Source organism: Diceros bicornis, chromosome 28, assembly GCF_020826845.1.
Source record: "Diceros bicornis minor isolate mBicDic1 chromosome 28, mDicBic1.mat.cur, whole genome shotgun sequence".
Taxonomy (NCBI): domain Eukaryota; kingdom Metazoa; phylum Chordata; class Mammalia; order Perissodactyla; family Rhinocerotidae; genus Diceros; species Diceros bicornis.
The window spans coordinates 31,214,008-31,236,043 of NC_080767.1; the positions used below are offsets into that span (position 1 = coordinate 31,214,008).

The 22,036-nt window shown below is 36.6% G+C and overlaps 2 protein-coding genes across 2 annotated transcripts; both read left to right on the plus strand.

Moving 5' to 3' along the window:
• The first annotated feature begins 33 nt into the window (after nt 1-33).
• Nucleotides 34-996, plus strand: LOC131393604 (olfactory receptor 1J2-like). The gene has a single exon (XM_058524672.1). It carries the CDS (start codon nt 52-54, stop codon nt 994-996), a length of 945 nt encoding a protein of 314 aa, XP_058380655.1. The 5' UTR covers nt 34-51.
• Nucleotides 997-11,312: 10,316 nt separating this feature from the next.
• On the plus strand, nt 11,313-12,266 carry LOC131393605 (olfactory receptor 1361-like). Its single transcript, XM_058524673.1, has one exon. The coding sequence runs from the start codon at nt 11,313-11,315 to the stop codon at nt 12,264-12,266; it is 954 nt and encodes a 317-aa protein (XP_058380656.1).
• Nucleotides 12,267-22,036: the final 9,770 nt, after the last annotated feature.

Genomic DNA, 22,036 nt, shown 5'->3' on the forward strand with positions numbered 1-22,036 from the left:
TCTTTCTGATATTCCTAATCCTCCTTTATCTGCAGCGTGTAAAAGCACAACATGTGGCCTGACAACCGGAGCAGTGTGTCTGAATTCCTCCTCCTGGGGTTTCCCATCCTGCCAGAGCAGCAGGACGTGTTCTTTGCCCTGTTCCTGAGTATGTACCTGACCACGGTGCTGGGGAACCTGCTCATCATCCTGCTCATCAGCCTGGACTCTCACCTCCACACCCCCATGTACTTTTTCCTCAGCCACCTGGCCTTCTCTGACATCTCCTTTTCATCGATTACTGTCCCAAAGATGCTGATGAACATGCAGACTCAATGCCATTCTATCACATATGCAGGGTGCATTTCACAGGTGTATTTCTTTATATTCTTTGGTTGCCTTGACAGTTTTCTCCTAGCAGTGATGGCATATGACAGGTATGTGGCCATCTGTCACCCTCTCCACTATACCATCATCATGAGAGATGAGCTTTGTGTTATCCTAGTGGCTGGGTCCTGGTTCTCCTCTTGTGCCCAAGCCCTGTTGCACACCCTTCTCGTGGACCAGTTGTCTTTCTGTGCAGGAACTGTCATCCCCCACTTCTTTTGTGATCTTTCTGTTGTACTCAAGTCCTCCTGCTCAGACACCTCCCTCAATGAGCTGCTCATCCTCACTGAAGGAGGACTGATCTTCAGCCTGCCATTGAGTGCTATCTTGGGCTCATATATCCGCATGGCAGTCGTCATCCTGAAGGTCCCCACCTTAGAAAGAATCTCTAAAGCTTTGTCTACATGTGTCTCCCACCTCTTTGTAGTGTTTTTATACTATGGGACAATTGCAGGTGTTTACTATTTCCCCTCATCAGGCAGCTCCAAAGTCAAGGACATAATTGCTTCTTTGATGTACATGGTGGTCACCCCCATGCTGAACCCCTTCATCTACAGCCTGAGGAATAAGGATATGAAATGTGCTTTTCAGAAAATTTTCAGGACCAAGGACACTCCTTGGTGTCATTAATTCAATCTCACTCTCATGGGCACTCATGGGGGCTGTAAAATACGTCTCTTCTAAAAGTTGTAACTTGGACAACTCTTATTGCTGATACCATTCTTCTCCCCGTCTAATTTTATGTTTCCTTTCATCTTTTTCTTCACCTGATTGGTGTTTTTCCCTACTTGCTCTCTGAATTCTGTGTATTAATGTTTCCACTTGACTTAAGTGAAATTCCAAACCCTCCCATACCCCTGTGATGTTCACCACAAGCCTTTCAGACTTTTGAGCCCACTTCCTTAGGCTTTAAGATGTTTTCTTATATCCAGCTTTTTCTTTAGTAACCCGCTCTATCTGGTACTGATATCAACACATACTTATATGAATTTTCTTAATACCACCAAATTTTATGTATTTCAAGTGTCAGGAATTCAGACGAAGTTACCAAACTGCTTTATCTCTTGAATAGCATTTAGCACAGCTGCCATTAATTCAGCATTTAAATGTATATTTTTTTTAATTCTCAGCACAAGCTTCTTATGAGGGTGCAGATATTTTCCAGTTTACAAAAGAGCAAACTAAAGCCCAGAGAGATTAAGTAAGTAGCTTCCCTAAAATTTAATCTCAGACATGCATGCTTTAAAACCATGTGCTTAACCAGATTACTTTATTGCCATTATCCTGTTCTCTAACACCATTGACAAGTTTGGATGTTTTTGATCCTTATATAAAGTATACAATAAGTACTCTTTTGTATTCCAATTTTTTTGTTCAGTATATTTATGGTTAACTCATTCTTAAGGCTTTTATAGTTTTCAAATGTATCCATATAACTTAATGTATTCATCCATTCTAGTTTTGATTGACATTTGGATTGTTTCCAGTTTGGGACTTGTGTACATACTTAAGTGTGGAATTTGGGGGTCACATTGTATGCATATTTCCAGCAATCATAGATAATGCAAGAAAGTTAGACATAGTGTTTGTACCAATTACACTCATCCCTGTAATATGTGAAAAAGTGTGGTCTACTTGCTCTACAACACTTATACTGTCCATATTTTCCACTGTACACATTCTTATGGGGTTTGTGGAAGTACTGTATTGTGGTTTTAATTTGCATTTGTCTGATAACTCATGTAGTTTTTCTCCTTTGCCTATGCTTATCAATCATTTGGGTATTCTCTCTCATAAAGGATTTGCTCCCAGTCCTTTGCTGCTGTTTTATTGGGTAGTCTGCTTTTTTAAATAAATTTTTAGGAATTCTTTGTATCTCCTAGATATGAGTCTTTTGTTGCATATATATATTGAGAATTTTTTCTTTCACTATGTGGCTTGCATTTTCAATACTAAATATTAATAGGTCTTTTGATGAACAGACTTTCTAATCTTATTGCAATATAATGTATATATATTTTTTCAATGTGGTTAATTCTATTTGTGTCCTGTTTAAGAAATCTTTGTCTATTCAAAGGTCTTAAAGATATTACCCTAAAATTTTGTGTTTAAAATTTTTTATTTTGAACATGATGTAATCTATGCAGAAATAGAAGTATAATGATGTACACCTGAAATTTTTACAATGTTATAAACCAATGTTACTGCAATAAACAAAAAATTTAAAAAAAAAATTTGATTTTGCCTTTAGTATTTGTTTTTAAAGTCCATCTGGGTTTACTTTTTGTGTATATTTTAAGATATGGACCCAGATTAATTTTTCCCTGACGGACATCCAATAGATACACAAGAATTTACTGAAAATTACATTCTTTGCCCCCTGAAGTACTGTCTTTGTCATAAATCAAATGACTGAATATAGGTCATCTTGGCTATTTTTCCTTTTATATTTCCATTCAAATTTTAGATTCTGCTTGACAAAAATAAAACTATTGTTATGTTGTTTTGGGGATGTCATTGAACATATAAAACAGCTTGATGAGAACTGCCATCTTTAAAATTAAAAAGCTGTAGCACTCATCAGTACTACCTTCCTTTTCATTGCCAAATAGTATTTCCTTGTATTGATATACAACATTTTATTTATCCATTCTTCAGTTGATAGACATTGGGTCGTTTCCAGTTTTTTGGCTATTATGAATAATGCTGCTAGGACCATTATGTACAAGTTTTTCATTTCCATTGGATATATACCTAAGATTGGATTTTTGGGGATCATATGGTAACTCTATATTTGACCTTTTGAGGAACTGCTGAATTGTTTTCCAAAGTAGCCACACAATTTTGCATTCCCACCATGTATGTATAAGGGTTCCAATATCTCCATATCCTCACCAACACTTGATATTGTCCTTCTTTTGGTTTCTGTTATCCTAGGGGATGTGAAGTGGTATCTCATTATTGTTTTGATATTTAGTTCTCTAATGACTAATGATGTTGAGCATCTTTTCATGTGCTTATTAGTCATACGTACATCTTTTCCAGAGAAATGTCTATTCAGATTCTTTGTCTTTCAACAAATGGTGCTGGGACAACTTGATAGCCACATGCCTAAGGAATAATTTGAACCCTACCTCATTTCATTTACAAAAAATAAATTAAAATGGATCAAGACCTAAGAGTACGAATTAAAACTATAAAACTCTTAGAAGGAAACACAGCTGGAAATCCTAATAACCTTGATTAGGCAACAGTTTCTTAAATAGGACAACAAAAATACAAGCAACAAAAGAAAAAATAGATACACTAGATTTCATCAAAATAAAAAATTTTCCTCATCAAAGGACCCTATCAAGAGTGAAAATGCAACCCAAGGAATTGGAGAAAATATTTGTAAATCATGTATCTGATAAGGGTTTAATATCAAGAATATATAAAGCACTGTTGCAACTCACCAAAAAATACCAAACAAGCCAATTAAAAATAGGAAAAAGACTTGAGTAGACATTTCTCCAAAGAAGATCTACAAATGGCTAATATAACACAAAAACACGCTCAACATTATTAGTCATTAGGGAAATGCAAATCAAAACCATAATGATACCCACTAGGATGGCTAGAATTTAAAAAATGGAAAATAACATATGTTGGTGAGGGTGTGGAGAAATTGACAGCCTTAACCAATACTGTTAAGAATGTAAAACGGTTCAGCCATTGTGGAAAGAAGTTTGCCCATTCCTCAAATTTAAACATATATTTTCATATGAACTAGCAATTCCAATCCTACACGGATACCCAAGAGAACTAAAAGCATGTATTCAAACAAAAATTTTACATGAATTTTCATAGCATCTCTATCTATAGCAGCTAAAAGTAGAAAAAAGTTCAACTGTCCATCAACTGAGAAATGGATAAACAAAAATTATATCCATACAATGGAACATTATTAAGCCTTAAAAAGGAATGAAGTACTAATATATGCTACAACATGGATGAACCTTGAAAACATTATGCCAAGTGAAAGCAGACAGATACAAAAGACCACACATATTGTAAGATTCCATTTATATGAAATGTCCACAATAAGCAAATCCACAGAGGCAGAAAGCAGATTAATTATTGCCAGAGTGGCTGGGAGAGGGGAATGAGGAGTGACTGCTTAGTAGGTACATGATTACATGGTTTCTTTCTAGGTGATGAAAATGTTCTGCAATAAATAGTAGAGATGGTTGCAAAGCATTACATATGTGCTAAAAGCCACTGAGTTCCTCACTTTAAATTAATTAAAATGGTGAATTTTGGGTTACATGAACTTTATCTCAATAAAAAAGGCATAATGTGAATTCCAGAATAACCACTAAAAATAATACAAAGTAGAAAAGATAAATCCTTCATAGTGTTCCGTAAAATAGCATCCTAAGAAATACTCAGTCAATCTAAAAGAAGGCAAAAGTGGAGTGATAGAAAAGTGAAAAAACAGGTGGAATGAGAAGAAATAGCAAAATGGTAAACTTAAGCTCAATCATATTAGCAATTACGTTAAATGCAAATGGACTAAATGCTCCCATTAAAAGACAGGGATTGTAAAATTGAATTAAACACACACACACAGTACATGCTATCTACAGGAAATAAACTTTAAATATGAAGAATACAAAAAAGGTTGAAAGCAAAAGCATGGAAAAATGATATCACAAACACTAATCATATGAAGGCCAGAATAACTATAAATATAAGTCAAAGAAGATTTCAAGATAAGGTGAATTACCAAAGACAAAAAAGAGAAATTTCTTCATAATAGAAGGATAAATTAATCAAGAAGACAAAATAATCTTAAATGTGTAGGAACCTAACAACTGAGCTCCAAAACACATGAAGACAAAATTGACAACTGAAAGGAAATATAGACAAATACATGATTGGAGATTTTAACATCTCTTTCGGCAACTGATATAACAAGTAGATAATAAATCAATAAGCATATGAAAGATTTTTAAAACACTATTAACCAGCTTGACCTAATTGACATTTATTGAACATGAAAAGCAACAACAGCAAAATGCGCATTTCTTTCAGGCCCACATGGAACATTCACCACAATAGACCACACACTTGACAGCTGAAGGAGCTGCTTTTATTTTTGCTGATGAAATATATAACAAGAATGACCATATGATGGGTCACACAAAAGCCTCAATAAACTTCAAAGAATTGAAATAACATAAAATATGATCTTTAAGAACAATGGAATTCAACAAGAAAACAATGATAAAAATAATAATCAGGAAATCTCCAATTATTTGGAAATAAAGCCAGGCATTTCTAAATAGCCCAAATAACACATATCAATGAAAATTAGAAAATAATAAAAACTGATAGTAATAAAAACAAAACATATCAAAATTTGTGAGCTGCAACTCATAGAGTGAGAAAAAATTTCTATCCTTTAATGCTTATGTTAGAAAAAAAAAGTGAAAAATCAATGGTGTATGTGTCCACGTTAAGTAGGTAAGAAAAGAAAAGCAATTTAAATCCAAAGAAAATAGAAGGAAGAAAATAATGAAGACAAATGTGAACAGCAATAAAATAAAAACAAGTATATGATAGAGAAAAATCAACTAAACCAAACTTTGATATTTTGCAAAGATTACTAAAATTAACAAACCCTTACCAAGTCTGCTCAAGTTAAAAGGAGAAAACAAAGATCATAATTTCAGAAATGGCAAAGAGGATATCCCCAAAGATAGCAGAGACACTGAAAAGACATTAAGAGATTTTAAACTTACTATAGGGGTACAATATGCAAAATAATGCAGTATTTTGCATGAGAATAGACAATCGATTATTGAAAAATAGTAGAGTCCAGACATAGACCCACACTCATCTGCTTAATTGAAAAATTTAAAATCTAAGTTTTAAAGCTCCTAGAAGACAATGTTGAATAATATCTTCACAATCTTGAGTTAAATATATTTCATAAACAGGTCACATAAAACATTATCTAGAAAAGGATAAACGGGTAATTGGACCTCATCTAAATTAAAATCAGTCCATCAGAAGACTGTTAAAAAAATGAAGAATCAAGTTCACTGACTGGAAGAAACTATTCACAACATATAAAGTTGATAAAGTCTTCATATCCAGAATACATGAATTAAAAATTCCTACAAATCATTATCAAAAGAGAATCAACCCAATAAAAATGCACAGACTCTTTTCAAAAGAAGATATAAGAATGGCCAATAAGCACGTGAAAATGTGCTCAACATCCTTAAGAATCAAGGAAATACAAATTAAAACCACAATGAGAAACCACTTCATACACTCTAGAATGGAATAATGTTAACTCTAAGATTCTATTGTGAGAGAACATTTTGTTTTCTGACTTATTTACCTGATAAAACCAAAGTCCAGAGACGATAAGTGAACTTCACAAAGTCACAGAGCAGTTCATTTAGGGTTCAAGGACTGGGATTGGGCAATGAACCAAGGCTTTTCCCACAACGAATCCTTTAGGGACTGGTATTCTCAGATGTCTCTGCAACTTCCAACAGGGAGCTCTGGGGATTGTGCCAGAAATTGCATGCAGATAACATTTTTTTAACTTGGTTTCTAGGCAGTCTAGCTGACTCAGGATCTGGGAAGGCATGCTCTCATTTTTCCTTCCTTAGAGCAGATGAGGCTTCCATGTCCCAGTGGTCCCTTCTGCCTTAGTCACAAGGGAAGATGCTGTCTTTTCATTTGACCATCAAATACAGCTTCTCCACTCTCAACAAGAGAGAACCGAGAGCAGAAGAGTCAAACCTCTACCTTAGCATGAAGAAATGAGGAGCTCCTGTTGGCCCAACTCAGGACTGACCATAAGTCATTGGTCATACTTACCCCTTAGACAGTCAAGAGAAGCAGAACGGTCCCTTGGAAATAGTTCCAGGAATCCTGTTTTTGGTATCAGTTGTAGTGCTGAACTTCAACAGATTACAGCAGCTCTTTGAGAATCTGTTTTCTCATTCATAAAATAAGAGAGTTGTATCAGATGGCTTAACATACTTTAGTCCCTGAAGGGTGGAGTGTCTTGGTAGTTTTGATCCAGAGAACTATTTCATCAGGTTATAAACCTAACCCCCTGGACCCTGACAACACAGTTTCCTGAACTCTCCATATACTCCTGAGAGGGGCTTGACATGTGGATGGAGCATGTCAGGTCAGGTTGGCTCTTTTCAAATATAGAAAAGCAAGAGAGTTGGAGGAACATTTCTCAGCACTGGGGAGGAGCACAAAGGAACAGATTCAGACCCTTGAGCAGATATGTTCATATAAATCTGAATTGCAAGCATTAATTTCCCCTGCTTTCTTTTTTAATTAAACAAAAGAATATTTAGTTCAAATGTAAAATATAAACAAAGCGTGCATTCGGTGCTTGTGAAAATACTCAGTTTATTAGACTTACTAATTCAATATCCACAATAGCTTATTTCATTTTCAGAAAAAATTTTGAACACCTTATCTGTACTAAAATGTGTGGTAGGCAACCTAATATCTTCACGTAAAGGTCATCTGCTTTATTAACCATCTCTATGAGTAAAGACAATGCTAATAGCTAAATAGTAATACCATACAGTTTCACCATTAATGCTAATAGCTAAATAGTAATACCATACAGTTTCACCATAGCTTTAAAAATCATCTTATTGCCTATCCATCCACTATTTTAGACAATAGATGATTACCTAGTACATACTAAGAAAAAACAAGATGAAAAATGAGTCCCTAGCATTGAGGGACCCACAGTCTAATAGGGACAAGCAACTAATTATAAGGCAATTATGTCAAGCGTTCTACCAAAGACCCGTATAGAGGGCTATGGGAGCACAGAGGATAAAGCAGTGAACTCCAACAGGAGAATGTAAAATATTTTCAGCTGCTGACACCTGCGCTCTTGCTAGGTGAGGAGGAGGAGGAAGACATCCAGGAAGGTGGAATAGCTAAGTAGCAAAAGCATGCAGGCAGGACACGATGAGTTGTTTGAGTGTGAGTGGCTTCATGGGTGAGAATGTGGGGTGGCATGGCATGAGAGGGAAGTGTCCTTGGATGCACATATAGAGACAGAATCACGAGAGGCTGATAATGTCATGATAAGACATAGCTTGGATATTTTCCGGATGGTGATAAGGATCCTCACAATAGCCTATGACATAGATTTAGTTATCCTTCACAGAGAGGGAAACTAAGGTTCAGAGAAGTTAAAGGAATTATTCAAAGCCACGTTATTAGGTTTGATACAGATGGTGAATCAAGATTTTCTTAGTGCAAACTAAACATTTTTTTCCTTTACTCTATGCAACCTAAATATTCTCCTCAGAAACAAATAAATGAGTCTAATGCAGTGGTTTTAAGTGTATAGATACAGAGGGGATTCAATTTTGAGGAGGGGTATAGGGAATGCTCCCCACATGGTTGTGATATACACCTCCAGATTAAACACACTGGCCGGGGTGTTAGATCATCTGCCATAATAACAAGGTTGAAACCAAAGGACATATCTTTTTCCCAAAATCAATTGTTTTAAGTTTTATTAGTTTATTTGCCCAGAATATCAGAAGAATTCTGAGACTATTAATTCATTTTTGTGAATTTTTCATTTGGAACCAGTGTAACTGTTTATAATGGGCTGTATGTTTCTACTAAATAATGAGATTCCTGAAGCCCTTGAACAAGAAAAGAGTAAACTGAAATCAACGTTCATTTATTTCTAATTCTTACTGTAAAGGTGATATAACTGAAAGAATATAGCAAAATGTATCACTGCGCTTCCTGCTTTTGGTAAGCTCGTAAATCTGGACTTGGTTGCAGTTGGGCTGTAGAGGAGATAGAGATACCAGAAAGCAAAGGGTCTGGGCCTCTCAGAGTCGAAACCATGGTCCGAGGCGATTACCTTTGCGAGTATAGAAACTGGATATTACCCAAGCATTGGATTGGATTGAAGTGGACTGATTCACATCAATCACACTCACAAAATATAGATGCATAAGCCAAAAATACTAATATCCTCATTTGCCATGAGAACTGTAACTGCCAAATTGAATGGATATTTAAATTTTCTAAGGTGATGGATGTGTTAATTAAGTTGATTGTGGTAATCATTTTACTATGTATATGTAAATTAAAACATCACGCTTTATACCTTGAATACGTACAATTTTTATTTGTCAATTATGTCTCGATAACGTTGGAATGAATGAATAAATGAATGAATTCTCTGATGGTGCATTTTCTCCTTATTGCAAACAAGCAGGTTGCTGAACTAGACGCAGCGAGTGGGTTGGTGAATACTGAAAAGCAGCACAGCAGAACTAAGAACTTAGGCTTTTGACTCAGACAAATTTTACTTCAAATCCTAAATGTGTGACCTTTGGCAAGCTTCTTAACCCCTCTGAACCTCAGTTTCTACATCTTTAAAATAAAGATAATCATAGCGCCACTGCACCGGGTTGTCACAAGAGAATCCACTGGCCAGCACATGGGTAGCGCTCAGCCAGTGTTGGTTATTATTATAACTCCGGCTTTTTCGCTGAATCAGAGCAAGGGCTGTGGATTGGATCAACTTAGTGTCCAGTATTATCTGGTTGTAAGATTTCCAGTGTGTCCTTGCTGTGGCTGCTATGGAAAATAAAGATATTCAGGTCTCAAGTACAAGATATCTTCTTCTAGAAACAAACTAAAATGCAGTTTTGAGGGCAAACTAAGGATTTGACACCTTCTAGTTAGGTTTGCAATATATGAATCTAATAAATAAATATAAGAAGGCCCTGTTAGAGCAAAGAAGGGGCCGGGATCTAGAATAGACAGTCTAAAACTCAGGTTTTTAAATCCTAGGGGCCAGAAGAAGAGATTCCAAACTAGGTCGAGAAGCAACTGGAAATGGGAGCATCAAGGTTGTCAGAGAAAAAACACAAGTAATTCCCAGCCATGTGGGGGAAATTGAGGCAGTATTTTCTGCATTTCCTATAGCCTTTTCTTTGGGAAAGCTGGCAACACTAAAAAGGGCCTAAATGGAGCAGACACGATGAAAAATTCTTCCTCCATAACTTTTTTTTTCCTCAAACAGGGTAAAAGGCCTTTGATTTTTGTGCTCCTACTTATTTGTCAGAGATTACACCGTGGTTAACTTGTCAGAACTCTAGCTCTCCCAAAATCTCCTTCCTGGATTCTGGATGGTTGCTTGGATTAATTCAACCAATCTCATCCATTGTACTTTAAAAATAATCTTTTAATTACGAAGATAATACATGCTGGTAAAAATCTGAGTAATGCAAGGAGTTGGCACCCACAACCTTTCGACCCACATTCACTTCCCAGAAGTAAATACTATCGACCTTTAGCACGTGTTATTTCAGACAGTGTTCTTACTCATATACAAACACTTATGTTTTAATTTTACAAAAATGGAATCATAAAATACATGCTGTTCTGAAATTTTTTACCTTAAAAAATTTTTAAATAAATTACATAATTATTCTATTTATAATTATAATCATTACATATTATTATATAATATGAATTAATTTGATTTTAATTAATTTTAATTAATTAAAACATTATTTACTCAACTATATTATTATTCAGTGAAAAAATAGTGTATATCCGTAGGATGTGTGCAATGCAGAGCACACTTACACCTGGTACCTCTCATGTTCCATGGGCACAGCTGAAACAGTTTGAAGGAACCTTAGGTATCTGATCGAGTGCTGACACCAAACTATAACTTTACAAATGGTCTGATCCAAACTGTTTTTTTAAAATGCATGATTATGAATTCATACTTTACCAAAACAAAATTGTCTAAACCTCAGAATTTGTTTAAACAGGGGTTCAAAGTAATTTCAACACAGCATTGCTTTACTTTCCTGCTACCTATAATAAAATTTATTTCATACAGAATTCCAGACATGGACAGAAGAAACCAGACCAGCATCTATGAATTTCTTCTCCTGGGCCTCTCTGAGTGGCCACAGCAGCAGCCTCTCCTATTTGTGCTCTTCTTGGGCATGTACCTGGTCACCGTGCTGGGGAACCTGCTCATCATCCTAGCCATTGGCTCTGACATGCACCTCCACACCCCCATGTACCTATTCCTGGCCAACCTGTCCTTCTCTGACATTGGTTTCATCTCTACAATAATTCCCAAGATGCTAGATGATATTGGCTCAGGAAGTAAACTGATTTCTTATGGTGGGTGCCTAATACAACTCTATTTCTTTGGCCTATTTGCAGATCTTGACAACTTTCTCCTGGCTGTGATGGCATTTGACCGCTATGTGGCCATCAGCCACCCCCTCCAATATACCATGACCATGAACTCCCAACGTTGTGTCCTCTTGGTGGCTGGGCCATGGCTGGTCACTACCTTCCATGCCCTAGTGCATACCCTCCTAGTGACCAAGCTTTCCTTCTGTGGCCCCAATATCATCCCCCACTTCTTCTGTGATCTGGTCCCACTCCTGAAGCTGGCTTGCTCCAGTACTTACATCAATGATCTGGTGCTCATCCTTGTGGCAGGAACATTGCTAATTGGACCCTTTTTCTGCATCCTTACATCTTACTTTTACATTGCATTGGCTATCCTGAGAATTGATTCCCCAAAAGGTAAGCAAAGGGCCTTTTCCAACTGCACCTCCCACCTCTCTGTGGTCTCTCTGTTTTACAGCACAGCTATTGGGGTCTATTTATGTCCTCCATCATCCCCCTCAGGTGGAAAGGACAGAGTCTTCTCAGTAATGTACACAGTGGTGACCCCCGTGCTGAACCCCTTCATCTACAGCCTGAGAAACAGGGATATGAAGGAGGCACTGGGAAAACTACTCAGAAGAAAATCACTCGAACACTCTTTCTCAGGACCTTAGGGTCCTGACTCCAGGACTCAGAGCTGAGAGTTGAAAATTGGTGTCTTGAGAGCCCAACTGCTGTAGCTTCCCTAAACCTGAGACTTCTCTTTCTCTTATGTTTATATTTCAAAGTACAGATTGGCAGCTAGGACAGGGAGGGGACCACTGATATCAGTAACCTCTGATCATCTTTGTGAAGTGCCCCCATGCCCTGAGTAGTTTACTACACACTCTCAGAATGGTTCTTGTTTATTCTTACTGGATGCCTGAGAGAAGTCCATGGGTGGGGGGTTGTATACATATAAAATGAAAATGAAAGTCCCAATGTTTGTTTAGCTCAAGTTGTAAAGAATCTATGAAAGATATCTCTAGCCCAAGAATATAGAATTCCTTATGTCTGGTAGAATGAAATACAAAGTAAATAATCTGATACTTGACGCATCAACAGGCAGTGTTCTATAGAAGAATAAGCATGGGGCTTTAAGTCTTGGGTTCCAGTACTGGCTTTGCCACTAATGAACTGTGTGACAGCTGTATAATCACTTAATGTCTCTGAGCCTTGGTTTCCCCATTTATAAAATGAAGTGATTGACTTATGTTATTCTAAGCCCCCACACCCACATACTCCAGTTCTAATAATATTTACTGTTATAGTGATAAGAACTCAAGACTTGATGTGAGAAGCTACAAGTCAGAACCAAAAGTCCACCACTTTCATGCTAGGTGACTTGAGGAACACTCTCTCTGAGTTCTGGTTTTATTTCTAAAATGGAAAGAACAACTACATCAGAGGATTACTCTGAATAATATGTGAACATACTTGGATCACAATAAGTGCTCAATAAACATTTCATGAATCTAAGTCTTCTGTCCTATTATTTATCCTAATCAGTCTCAGGGCTTCCCTTCTCTCTCTTTGTTAGGACAACCCCAATCAATCATACTTCTGGAAGCCCTATTTCCAGTTTTCTTATCATTTATCAAGAATCTTCTAGGTGGGGTTACTTTTTTTGGTATATATTTTGGAGTTCTCTGAATATGGAGGTGAAAAATTCTTTAAGGAGAATTCTTTCAGGAATTATTTCACTGCTCCATATTGGCTTCACACAAGTCATCAAAAGCTGATTTAACATAGGTAGAAGAATGTGCTGGTGTTGGGAGGAATGTTTCTTCACCAGGCTTGATCTGTATTTCCACGTGGAGGAAACTCAATTAGTGTGACAATTGTCCTAATTTGCTCCCTTACTCTGCCCAGAACACCTAATTGATCAATTTGGGCACACTCAGCCCAGACTCTCCCTGTGTCTTCTTGAGAACTGCCCTGCTTACAGGGAGCTCTGCTGTGTACCTCCAGCCACTCACACACACCTGGGAGGCCCTCCCTGATCCAGCATTACCTGCTTTTGCAGCTGGCTAGGAAAGCATTTGGGTTCTCACCCCAAGTCATATCTACAACTTAGACATTATCAGGAGTAAAATGGCAGTTTGGCCCCCATTTGTCTTTGTCCTTGTCTTATTCATCGATTGATTAAGAACTCAACTGGGAAAGTGGGGTTATTTATTGGGATCCCTGAAACACTGCCAACAATCTGAGAATCACCACTCCAGCACTTAGGAGCTGGGGGATTCCAGAGTAAGTTATTTAACCTCTCTGAGTCTCTTTGCCTGTAATAAGAATGTAATGTTTTTATAATTTTTAAAAATATTAAATAATTGAGAAAATTAATTAACATGCTTATCTTGACTCCTGGTACATGACACGGACTCAAAAAATAATGCTGCTCTTGTTGTGCTGCTGCTGCTGCTGTTCTTTGCATTGCTGTTCTTGTCATCGTTGTGGGTCTTGTTAGCTTGACCCCTCCCCTGCTGATTAATCAGAGTCAGCCAAGTGAATCATATGCTTTTTAATGGTTATCACTCTTTGCATTCACTAAAAATAAGACATCTGGAGTTTGGCAAGCATATTCTTAAGCTATTTTATTGCCAAATAGCATCCACCATGAAATGAGAGATTCAAAATGTGCTGGCCCTGTTCTTACTAAGAGAGAGAGACCTTCAAAAGATGTTTTTAAGCCATATTATTGAAATATGTCTTGGTTTGGGTTCACTCAGAAACAGGCCCTGTGACAAGGGTTTGAATGCAAGTAGTTGTTTTGGGAGATGATCCCAGGAACGTCAGGAGGGAGTGGGGAACCAAGACAGGAAAGGGAAGGTAGGCAATAAAAGGACACTACCAAATGAGTTACCAATATGAATAATTGGAGCTTAATATGGCTGGGAAACTCTGGGAGGAATGCAGAGCACACACTTCTAAGTTTCCCCACCCAACTCCTATCAGCTGAGGTTGAGGGCTGCTCCCAAGAAGCATTGATTCCTTATCCCTTCTTCCCTGCTATGCGTGTATATCTGGACCTCCAGGGATTGATAGCTCTCACACAGAGATGGAGTTGCCGGCATCTGAAAATATGTGGGGGAAAGTCACACACTTCCTGTCTGTGTTACTACAATGATAAGACTTGAGGGCCCATGGGCAGGGCAACAACAGCGTCTACTACAGTTAACCACTCAGACCCTCTTGTGCCCTACATTAAGTTCACTACGCCCTGTCATTGCATCTTTAAAATGGTGGCTGATCACAGTTTCTATTTTAAAAAAGACATTAGGAGGGTCAGTAGGACAAACTATAGTCTCCAGTGCTGCAGTTTGCCCCAAGGTCATAATTGATAGGTCACCCTCCTCTATCAGTCATCCATCTGTCTCCCTAGCACCTCTGCTGGTCTAGGTTGATTGATAGGCACACTTCAACCAGACTTCAGGTTCTGTGATTCTGGTAGACATGCCCTTGTTAGCCGTGTTTGGTGCAGTTCTGTGCTGTTGCAGAACACTATTATAATTCCAAAAATCTTTGTGAAAATTTTTGAGAGAGGAATTGAAGTGGATTGAAGATCCACAGATTGAAGTGGATCTGCATTCCAGTAATGCTGGGGATCCCCCAATTAAAAAGGTTGCTTCTCTTATCTTCCCAGTGATAAATTACATCTTCCCCAAGCATTTCAAGCAGAGGTTATGTGGAGAAGACAACCCTGAAAGCCTTCGCTGATTATAATAACTCAAAAGCACGTGTGACTTATTACCAATTATGTAACATTGTTTATAAAAATTTATCTAACAATGATTCACTCTTAGCAGATGCCCTGCATTCTTCTTGTATAATATATATATTATTTTTATCACTGAGCAACTCTGTACCTGTGCTGTACCATAGCCTTGGGTCCTCAGATGAACAGTTGGAATCAGGATTCTCTGCCCATGATACCCATAGTAGGTCTAATTCACTACAACTATTCACACTATCTCCAGGCATGGAGGCACCAGGTGGTGTCCTAGGGAACCCCATGAGTTCCAGACCTACACCTTCCTGCCCCCATTAAATAGCAGCAACCCTACTTCCTCATGATAATTTGGATCAAGTACTGCTATGGTCTGAATGTTGCTGCCCCCCCAGAATTCCTTCTGCCTGAAATGCTTTCTCCTCCTCTTCTCCTCCTTAACTCCCACTCATTCTTTAGATCTCAGGTGAAGCATCACTTCCTCAGGAAGGTTAGGTTAGATCTTTGTAATTTACATTTTCTAAACTCCCTGTATTTCCCTTTCAACTCACTTATCTCAATGAGATTTCAATAAATAATTGCCTAAGAAACTGTTTAATTTATTCTTCCACTCATTCTACAAATATTTACTAAGTTCCTGTTATGTGCCTGACACTCTGCTAGACACTGGGGATATCATGGAGAACAAAACATACCTTGGCCCTGAATTCATGGACTTGTAGTCTAGTGTATAACATCTTTTATACTTTATTATAAGTTCTATGAAAGCGGGAATTCAGTCTTAGTCACTACAGCATCCCATGAATCCATAGGATTTAGCTACGTAAATGAATGAGGAAATAAATATAGAAATTAATGAACAAATGAATGAGTTCTATTTGGAACATTGGTTTTTTTGAAATTTTTAAAAAATTATTTTAATTTTTTAATTGGGATTTTTACACTTTGACGACTTACAACAAAGCAAACACCTAAGTATTCATTAATTCAACACCAGTCATTCAAGAAATAGATTATTGCTGGCATTCCAGACACTGCCTTTTTGCCTCTGTCAAGTTGCAACTCCTCTCTCTCCCGTAAAAGTAACCACTATTCTGACTTTTTATATTAATTACTTTCTTTTCTACCATACTCACATGTGTGCCTAAACACTATAGTTTGGTTTTGTCTGTTTTTTTTTAATTTTTGTGTTGTTTATTTTTTCCAGGTTTATTGAGATATAATTGACATACAATGTTGTGTAAGTTTCAGGTGTAGAGTTAGATGATTTTATACAGGTATATATTGTGAAATGATTACCATGTAAGTTTACTCAACACATTCATCACCTCACATAATTACCTTGTGTGTGTGAGGTGAGAACATTTAAGATCTACACTCTTAGCAACTTGAAAATATACAATACATTATTGTTAACTACAGTCACCATGCTGTACATTATATCCCCAGAACTTTTTCATCTTATAAGTGGAAATTTATACCTTTTGACCAACCACTCTCCATTTCACTCACCCTCCCATCCCCTAGAAACCACCAATCTACTCTTTGTTTCTATGAGTTTGGCTTTTTTAGATTCCACATGAAAGTGAGATAGTACAGAATTTGTCTTTCTTTGTCTGACCTCTTTCACTTAGCATAGTACCCTCAAGGTTCATCCATGTTTGTCACAAATGGTACAATTTCTTTCTTTTTCATGGCTGAGTAATATTCTATTCCACTTTCTTTACCCATTCATCTGTCCACAGACACTTCAGTTGTTTCCGTATCTTGGCTGTCATGAATAATGCTGCAATGAACATGAGGCCATCTCGTATGGTTACTGTGAAGATTAAATGTCATAAAAGCATTTGAGCACTTTAAGCAGAATGTCTGATGCATAGTAAACACTCAACATTTGTAACCTATTATTATTGCTAAGTATGTACATTCAATGATTTCTGTGTCTGTGTGAGGTTCAGATTTTTGAGAGCTGACTAATATGAGAGCTGATAAGAAATATCCCATTTCCCTTTCTAGGGAAACTAATGATTTATGTTCCCAGAATGAAGAGATCATAAGTAAAAGACAAAATGTCCATCCAAGCTGGATACAGAGAACAGTTAGAGAGTTATGAGTCAGATCAAGAAGGAAAAAATAAGAGAATTTTTCTTAACCACATCATAACCCCTACCAATCAATAATAAAAGCACGGCAACCACATAGAAAAAATGGGCAAGGATATAGTTGGAAAATTCAAAGAAAAACAAACTAAAATGGTCAAAAAATATGAAAAATTGTCCCAGCAATTAGGAAAATAAAAAGTAAAACTATCATAAAGTAGTGTTTGTTTTGGTAAACAGGGAAGAGTTTGCAAACAGCGCTGTTAGGCTGTGGGGGAAAGGGCATTCTCATATGCTGTTGGAGACTGTACAAATGGGTTCAAACTTTTTGAAAGACAATCTGGTGATACCGAGTGAAATTAACAATGCATATACACTTCCATCTAGCATTTCCACTTCTATAAAAATATATGTACACAAAGACAACTGTAGAAGAATATCTATGTAGCATTGGTTTTGTAATAGCCAAAAAAAAAAGGAGATAAGAAAGTGGCAAGGGTAGGGAAATATTTATAACTTGTGGTACATGTATTATTCTATGAAATACTTTTAAAATAATGAGGTAGGTCAGATGGTGACATAGGAGGTCCATGATATATTGATAAGAGGAACAAAGAAAGTTCCAGAACAAAAAATTCCATTTTTGTAAAAACAAAATTGCACATATACATATGCGCATAGAAAAAATTGTCTGAATGGGTACATGTCAAAACATTCCTGGAGAGGAATGGGGAAGGTGAGAAACAGACTCTCACTCTTCACTTGATACATGTTTTACTGCTAAGTATTTTTAAAAATAAGTGTGTATCACTTAAAAGAAATGTAAAACTATAGTTCAAGTAACTATAGTTAAAAATACTGTATTGTATATTTGAAAGATGCTAAGAGAGCAGATCTTGAAAGTTCTTGTAACAAGAAAAAAATATTTGTAACTATGTGTGGCAATGGTTGTTAATCAGATTTATTGTGGTGATGGTTTTGCAATATTTACAAATATCCAATGATTATGTTGTACATCTGAAACTAATATAATGTTATATGTCAATTATATCTCAATAAAAAAGTAAGTGTGTATCAGTGTGTAAAAGAAATGTAAAACAAGAGGGTACGGCATCAAGGACTCAGGGCAAGGAGACAACCCATCCTTGTCTTAATTATATGTAAGTTTTTGTGGGCTTTCTTCTCAGAGTCAAATTTTGGAGCACATGTCAGAGAACCCCATGTCCAGGTTGATCTCCCAGATCCTGGCCGCCCTCCTGGGATCAGCAGAGCTGCCAAGCCACAGTCACTAATACTAACACTGGAAGCACTGCCTCGTGGGCCTCACTCCCCAGAGAAGGCAGCAAGTTTGAACAGTGATACACTTGGGACTCCATGCTAGTGAGAACAATGGAATTCTCACAGAACACATGATAAAACTTCCAGCACCTTTCCCAGACATGCTTTCCTGCCTCTGACAAGCAGAACCACCCCCAGGAGTCTAGCTGTTCTTCTCCTCAACCCCTGCCTGATGCCTTTCTTTCTTCTGTGCTGGACTACTTCCTCTGTCTTCCCTAAGTGGACAGCTCTGTGCTGCTGTCAAAACAAGACACGATGACACGTGCTGCCTGAGGGAGGATGGAAGTGCCAACCCCAGCCCAACCCAGTCCAGTCAGGAATCAACAGTAAGGTGAGTATTTTCATTTAGGGCTGCAGACCCACAAAGCAGTTTCTGAGCACCTCAGACAATTCCTACACAGGCTCTCAGTAATTTCTGGAGGATGGACCATCCTTCTCAAATTGGATCCCTTGCACAATATTGGACATATCGTGAAGTTTGTCTTTGACTCCCTAAGTCTTCTTCTTTTTTCTTTTCTTTCCCTTCGTAATGCCTCTTCCTTATGCCACCCTCAGATATGCTATGTCTTCGTGGACTCTCTTCCCTGGCTTCATTAAATCTACCCACAAAAAAGCAACGAATAATTTAGATAGTCAAGAGTGTTCTCTTTCAGGGAACTTTTCCTGGTCAAAGAGAAAATATCTAATGGAATTCCAGAGAACTTCAATCAGTTGGGGAGGTATTATAAGTTATCAGGGTTGGCTGATCCAAAAATCAGGCCCTGGATATAGTTGCCCACTTTGTCGTCTCTTAACATCTGACCCAGACTTTTCTTTCCACTTCTAGGAATTAATGATCAAACATAGAAACTCAGAGAATAGACTAAGTCATGTTATCCAAGTGCCTCCTCCATTTACAAAGGTCACTTTTGAATAATAGAAAGGTCATTTTCTATTATAGGGAAGTCTATGGATAAGAATGTCGGAAATTATGGGGATCTATTCTGAGATAAGGAACCCAAGTTCCTACTGGAATTGAAAACAAACAAGTTCTCACTGTTTCATAGGACTTGTTAAAAGGTTTTGTGTCCATAGTTTCTTCTGTTTTTTACAAAGCCTCTGGATTGAAAGCAGATATTATTCTTCCCATTTCCCAGATAAAGAATCACAATCACACTTTAGCTTCTCCAATAGAAAAGAAAAATCTGACAATTAGAGCTTCCTGCCACTGAAAGCATTCAAGAAGAAGAAGGATGTTCATTTTCCTTATGATCCTATAAAAGGAGGTTGAGTATCGATTGAAAGGTGGGGTCAAATCTATGATCTTCATATTTTTTGCTCACATACCCCTAATTAAACCCAGGAACTTTTAAAAATTGGTGTACCATATTATTCATCAGAAATTTAAATAGTTGTAAGCATATAATATATGGTGTATTTGTAAATATTGACTTTTAAAATGAAACTTTACATTATTTCTTAAAATGCATCCAATGGTGTCTAGACACCAGAGTGATTTAACATCACATCATTGATTTTATTTCTGTTTAAAACCACTTTATTGAGATATAATTGGCATACAAAATACTGTACATATTTAATGTATACAACTTAAGAGTGTGGCGATAAGTACACACCAGTGAAACCATCACTACAATATATGCCATAAATATATCCGTCTCTTCTGAAGTCACATCTTCCATTTAAAAAATGCAAGAACAAGGTCATCCTTAATACTCATATATTTTATATTGTTTCTTTTCAATTTAAACATGTATTTCCATTCTTCCTCTACAAAAATTTTATCCTATTGTAATATATTCTTATGCTGGAAAATCTTTCACAATCACCTATCATATTTGTCCGAAACAAAAATGTATAGCAAATTGAATATGTCTAATTTTAAGTGTTAAAAATCATATTAATTATTATTAGTAAACTGCCGATCAAAATTATATAATTATTAGTCTAAGTTATATGAAGTTGCCAATGTTCACCTATTTTGACCTACAAATTGGCAATTTCACATGGTTCAAGCCAATATATCACAAATTTTGAAAATAATTATTAAACCTAAATAATAAAGTGTTATTTAAAGGTATCTAATGGAACAATTTTGTCAATTAGTTCATGTATCCATAAATGAGTATTACTTACTACTAGAATGAGTCAGAAATCAGAATCTATTCTATAGTTATTTTTTATTGTTATGATGTAGCACCTGTTCACTCATACCAGTAAATGGGAATTAAAAGAATTTTGCTACACATCTTTGACCGATGTCCAAACAATATGATGGAAACTAGTGTCATGTTTTATGAAAAATTATTTTTAATAATGTCTCCTTCTTCAATTTTTTTTGAGAGCAAAGAATTGGAAACCCTCTGATCTGAAAATGGATTTGTTATCTGGTCATTAAAGTCATTCTTTTTTCAATATTTCTAATTGTTGATTCATTTGACTATTTTGAGGTTTTTATAGCCTGAGCCAACGTGTCTAGTAAGATTTGGGATGGATGAAAGTATGTCTTTCACTTCCTAAGTGGGAGATAGGATAATGTATAAGGTGACATCTTGAAGACAAAATGATTTTAGAAAAGAGAAATACAGAAGTTGAGAATCTGGAAACTGATTCTCCTAAAACCATGTTTGTATACTCTTTGAGAAGTGTTTGAGTACCACCAGGGGTATGTATTCCCCAAAACAGAAATTGTTGGACCAAATGACCTCAGAAATCCCTTTTGGCAGAAAGCTTCCTTGGTTATGTAGCACAGCAACAGGTCTTATTACCATGAATAAGTTGTCTTGGTTTTAATTTGGAGAGTTATGTTACACAGTGCCGCTAGCATAGTTTTTGGAGCCAGATAAACATAACGTTAAATTCAAATTTTACCCTTTATGAGCTTAAACTTTTCATGCCTCAGTTTTCTAATTTGTGAAACTGGAATAATAATAATAATAATATAACAATAATAATTCTGTGACAATAATTGCCTCATGGGGTTATTGTAAGAATTAAATGTGATAATGCAGCAAAGTCCCTGGTTCAAGGTAAATGCTCTGTAAATGTTAGCTATGTGATAATGATGATTTAATGACAATGAAAAATCCATACTTCATTATTTTGGAAAATAATTAAGCACTTGATTCCTTTATCAATACCACATGTAGTGTACATTGGAACACAAAAGTGACAGTAACTAAATGGCCTGCTCAGATGTCCAAGTCTATCAAAATAATTCTTTTTGGTTTTATGGCAACAG

What these genes read in the sequence shown, in the direction of transcription:
- LOC131393604 (XM_058524672.1), top strand. Translation starts at nt 52, where the DNA reads ATGTGGCCTGACAACCGGAGCAGTGTGTCTGAATTCCTCCTCCTGGGG.
- LOC131393605 (XM_058524673.1), top strand. Translation starts at nt 11,313, where the DNA reads ATGGACAGAAGAAACCAGACCAGCATCTATGAATTTCTTCTCCTGGGC.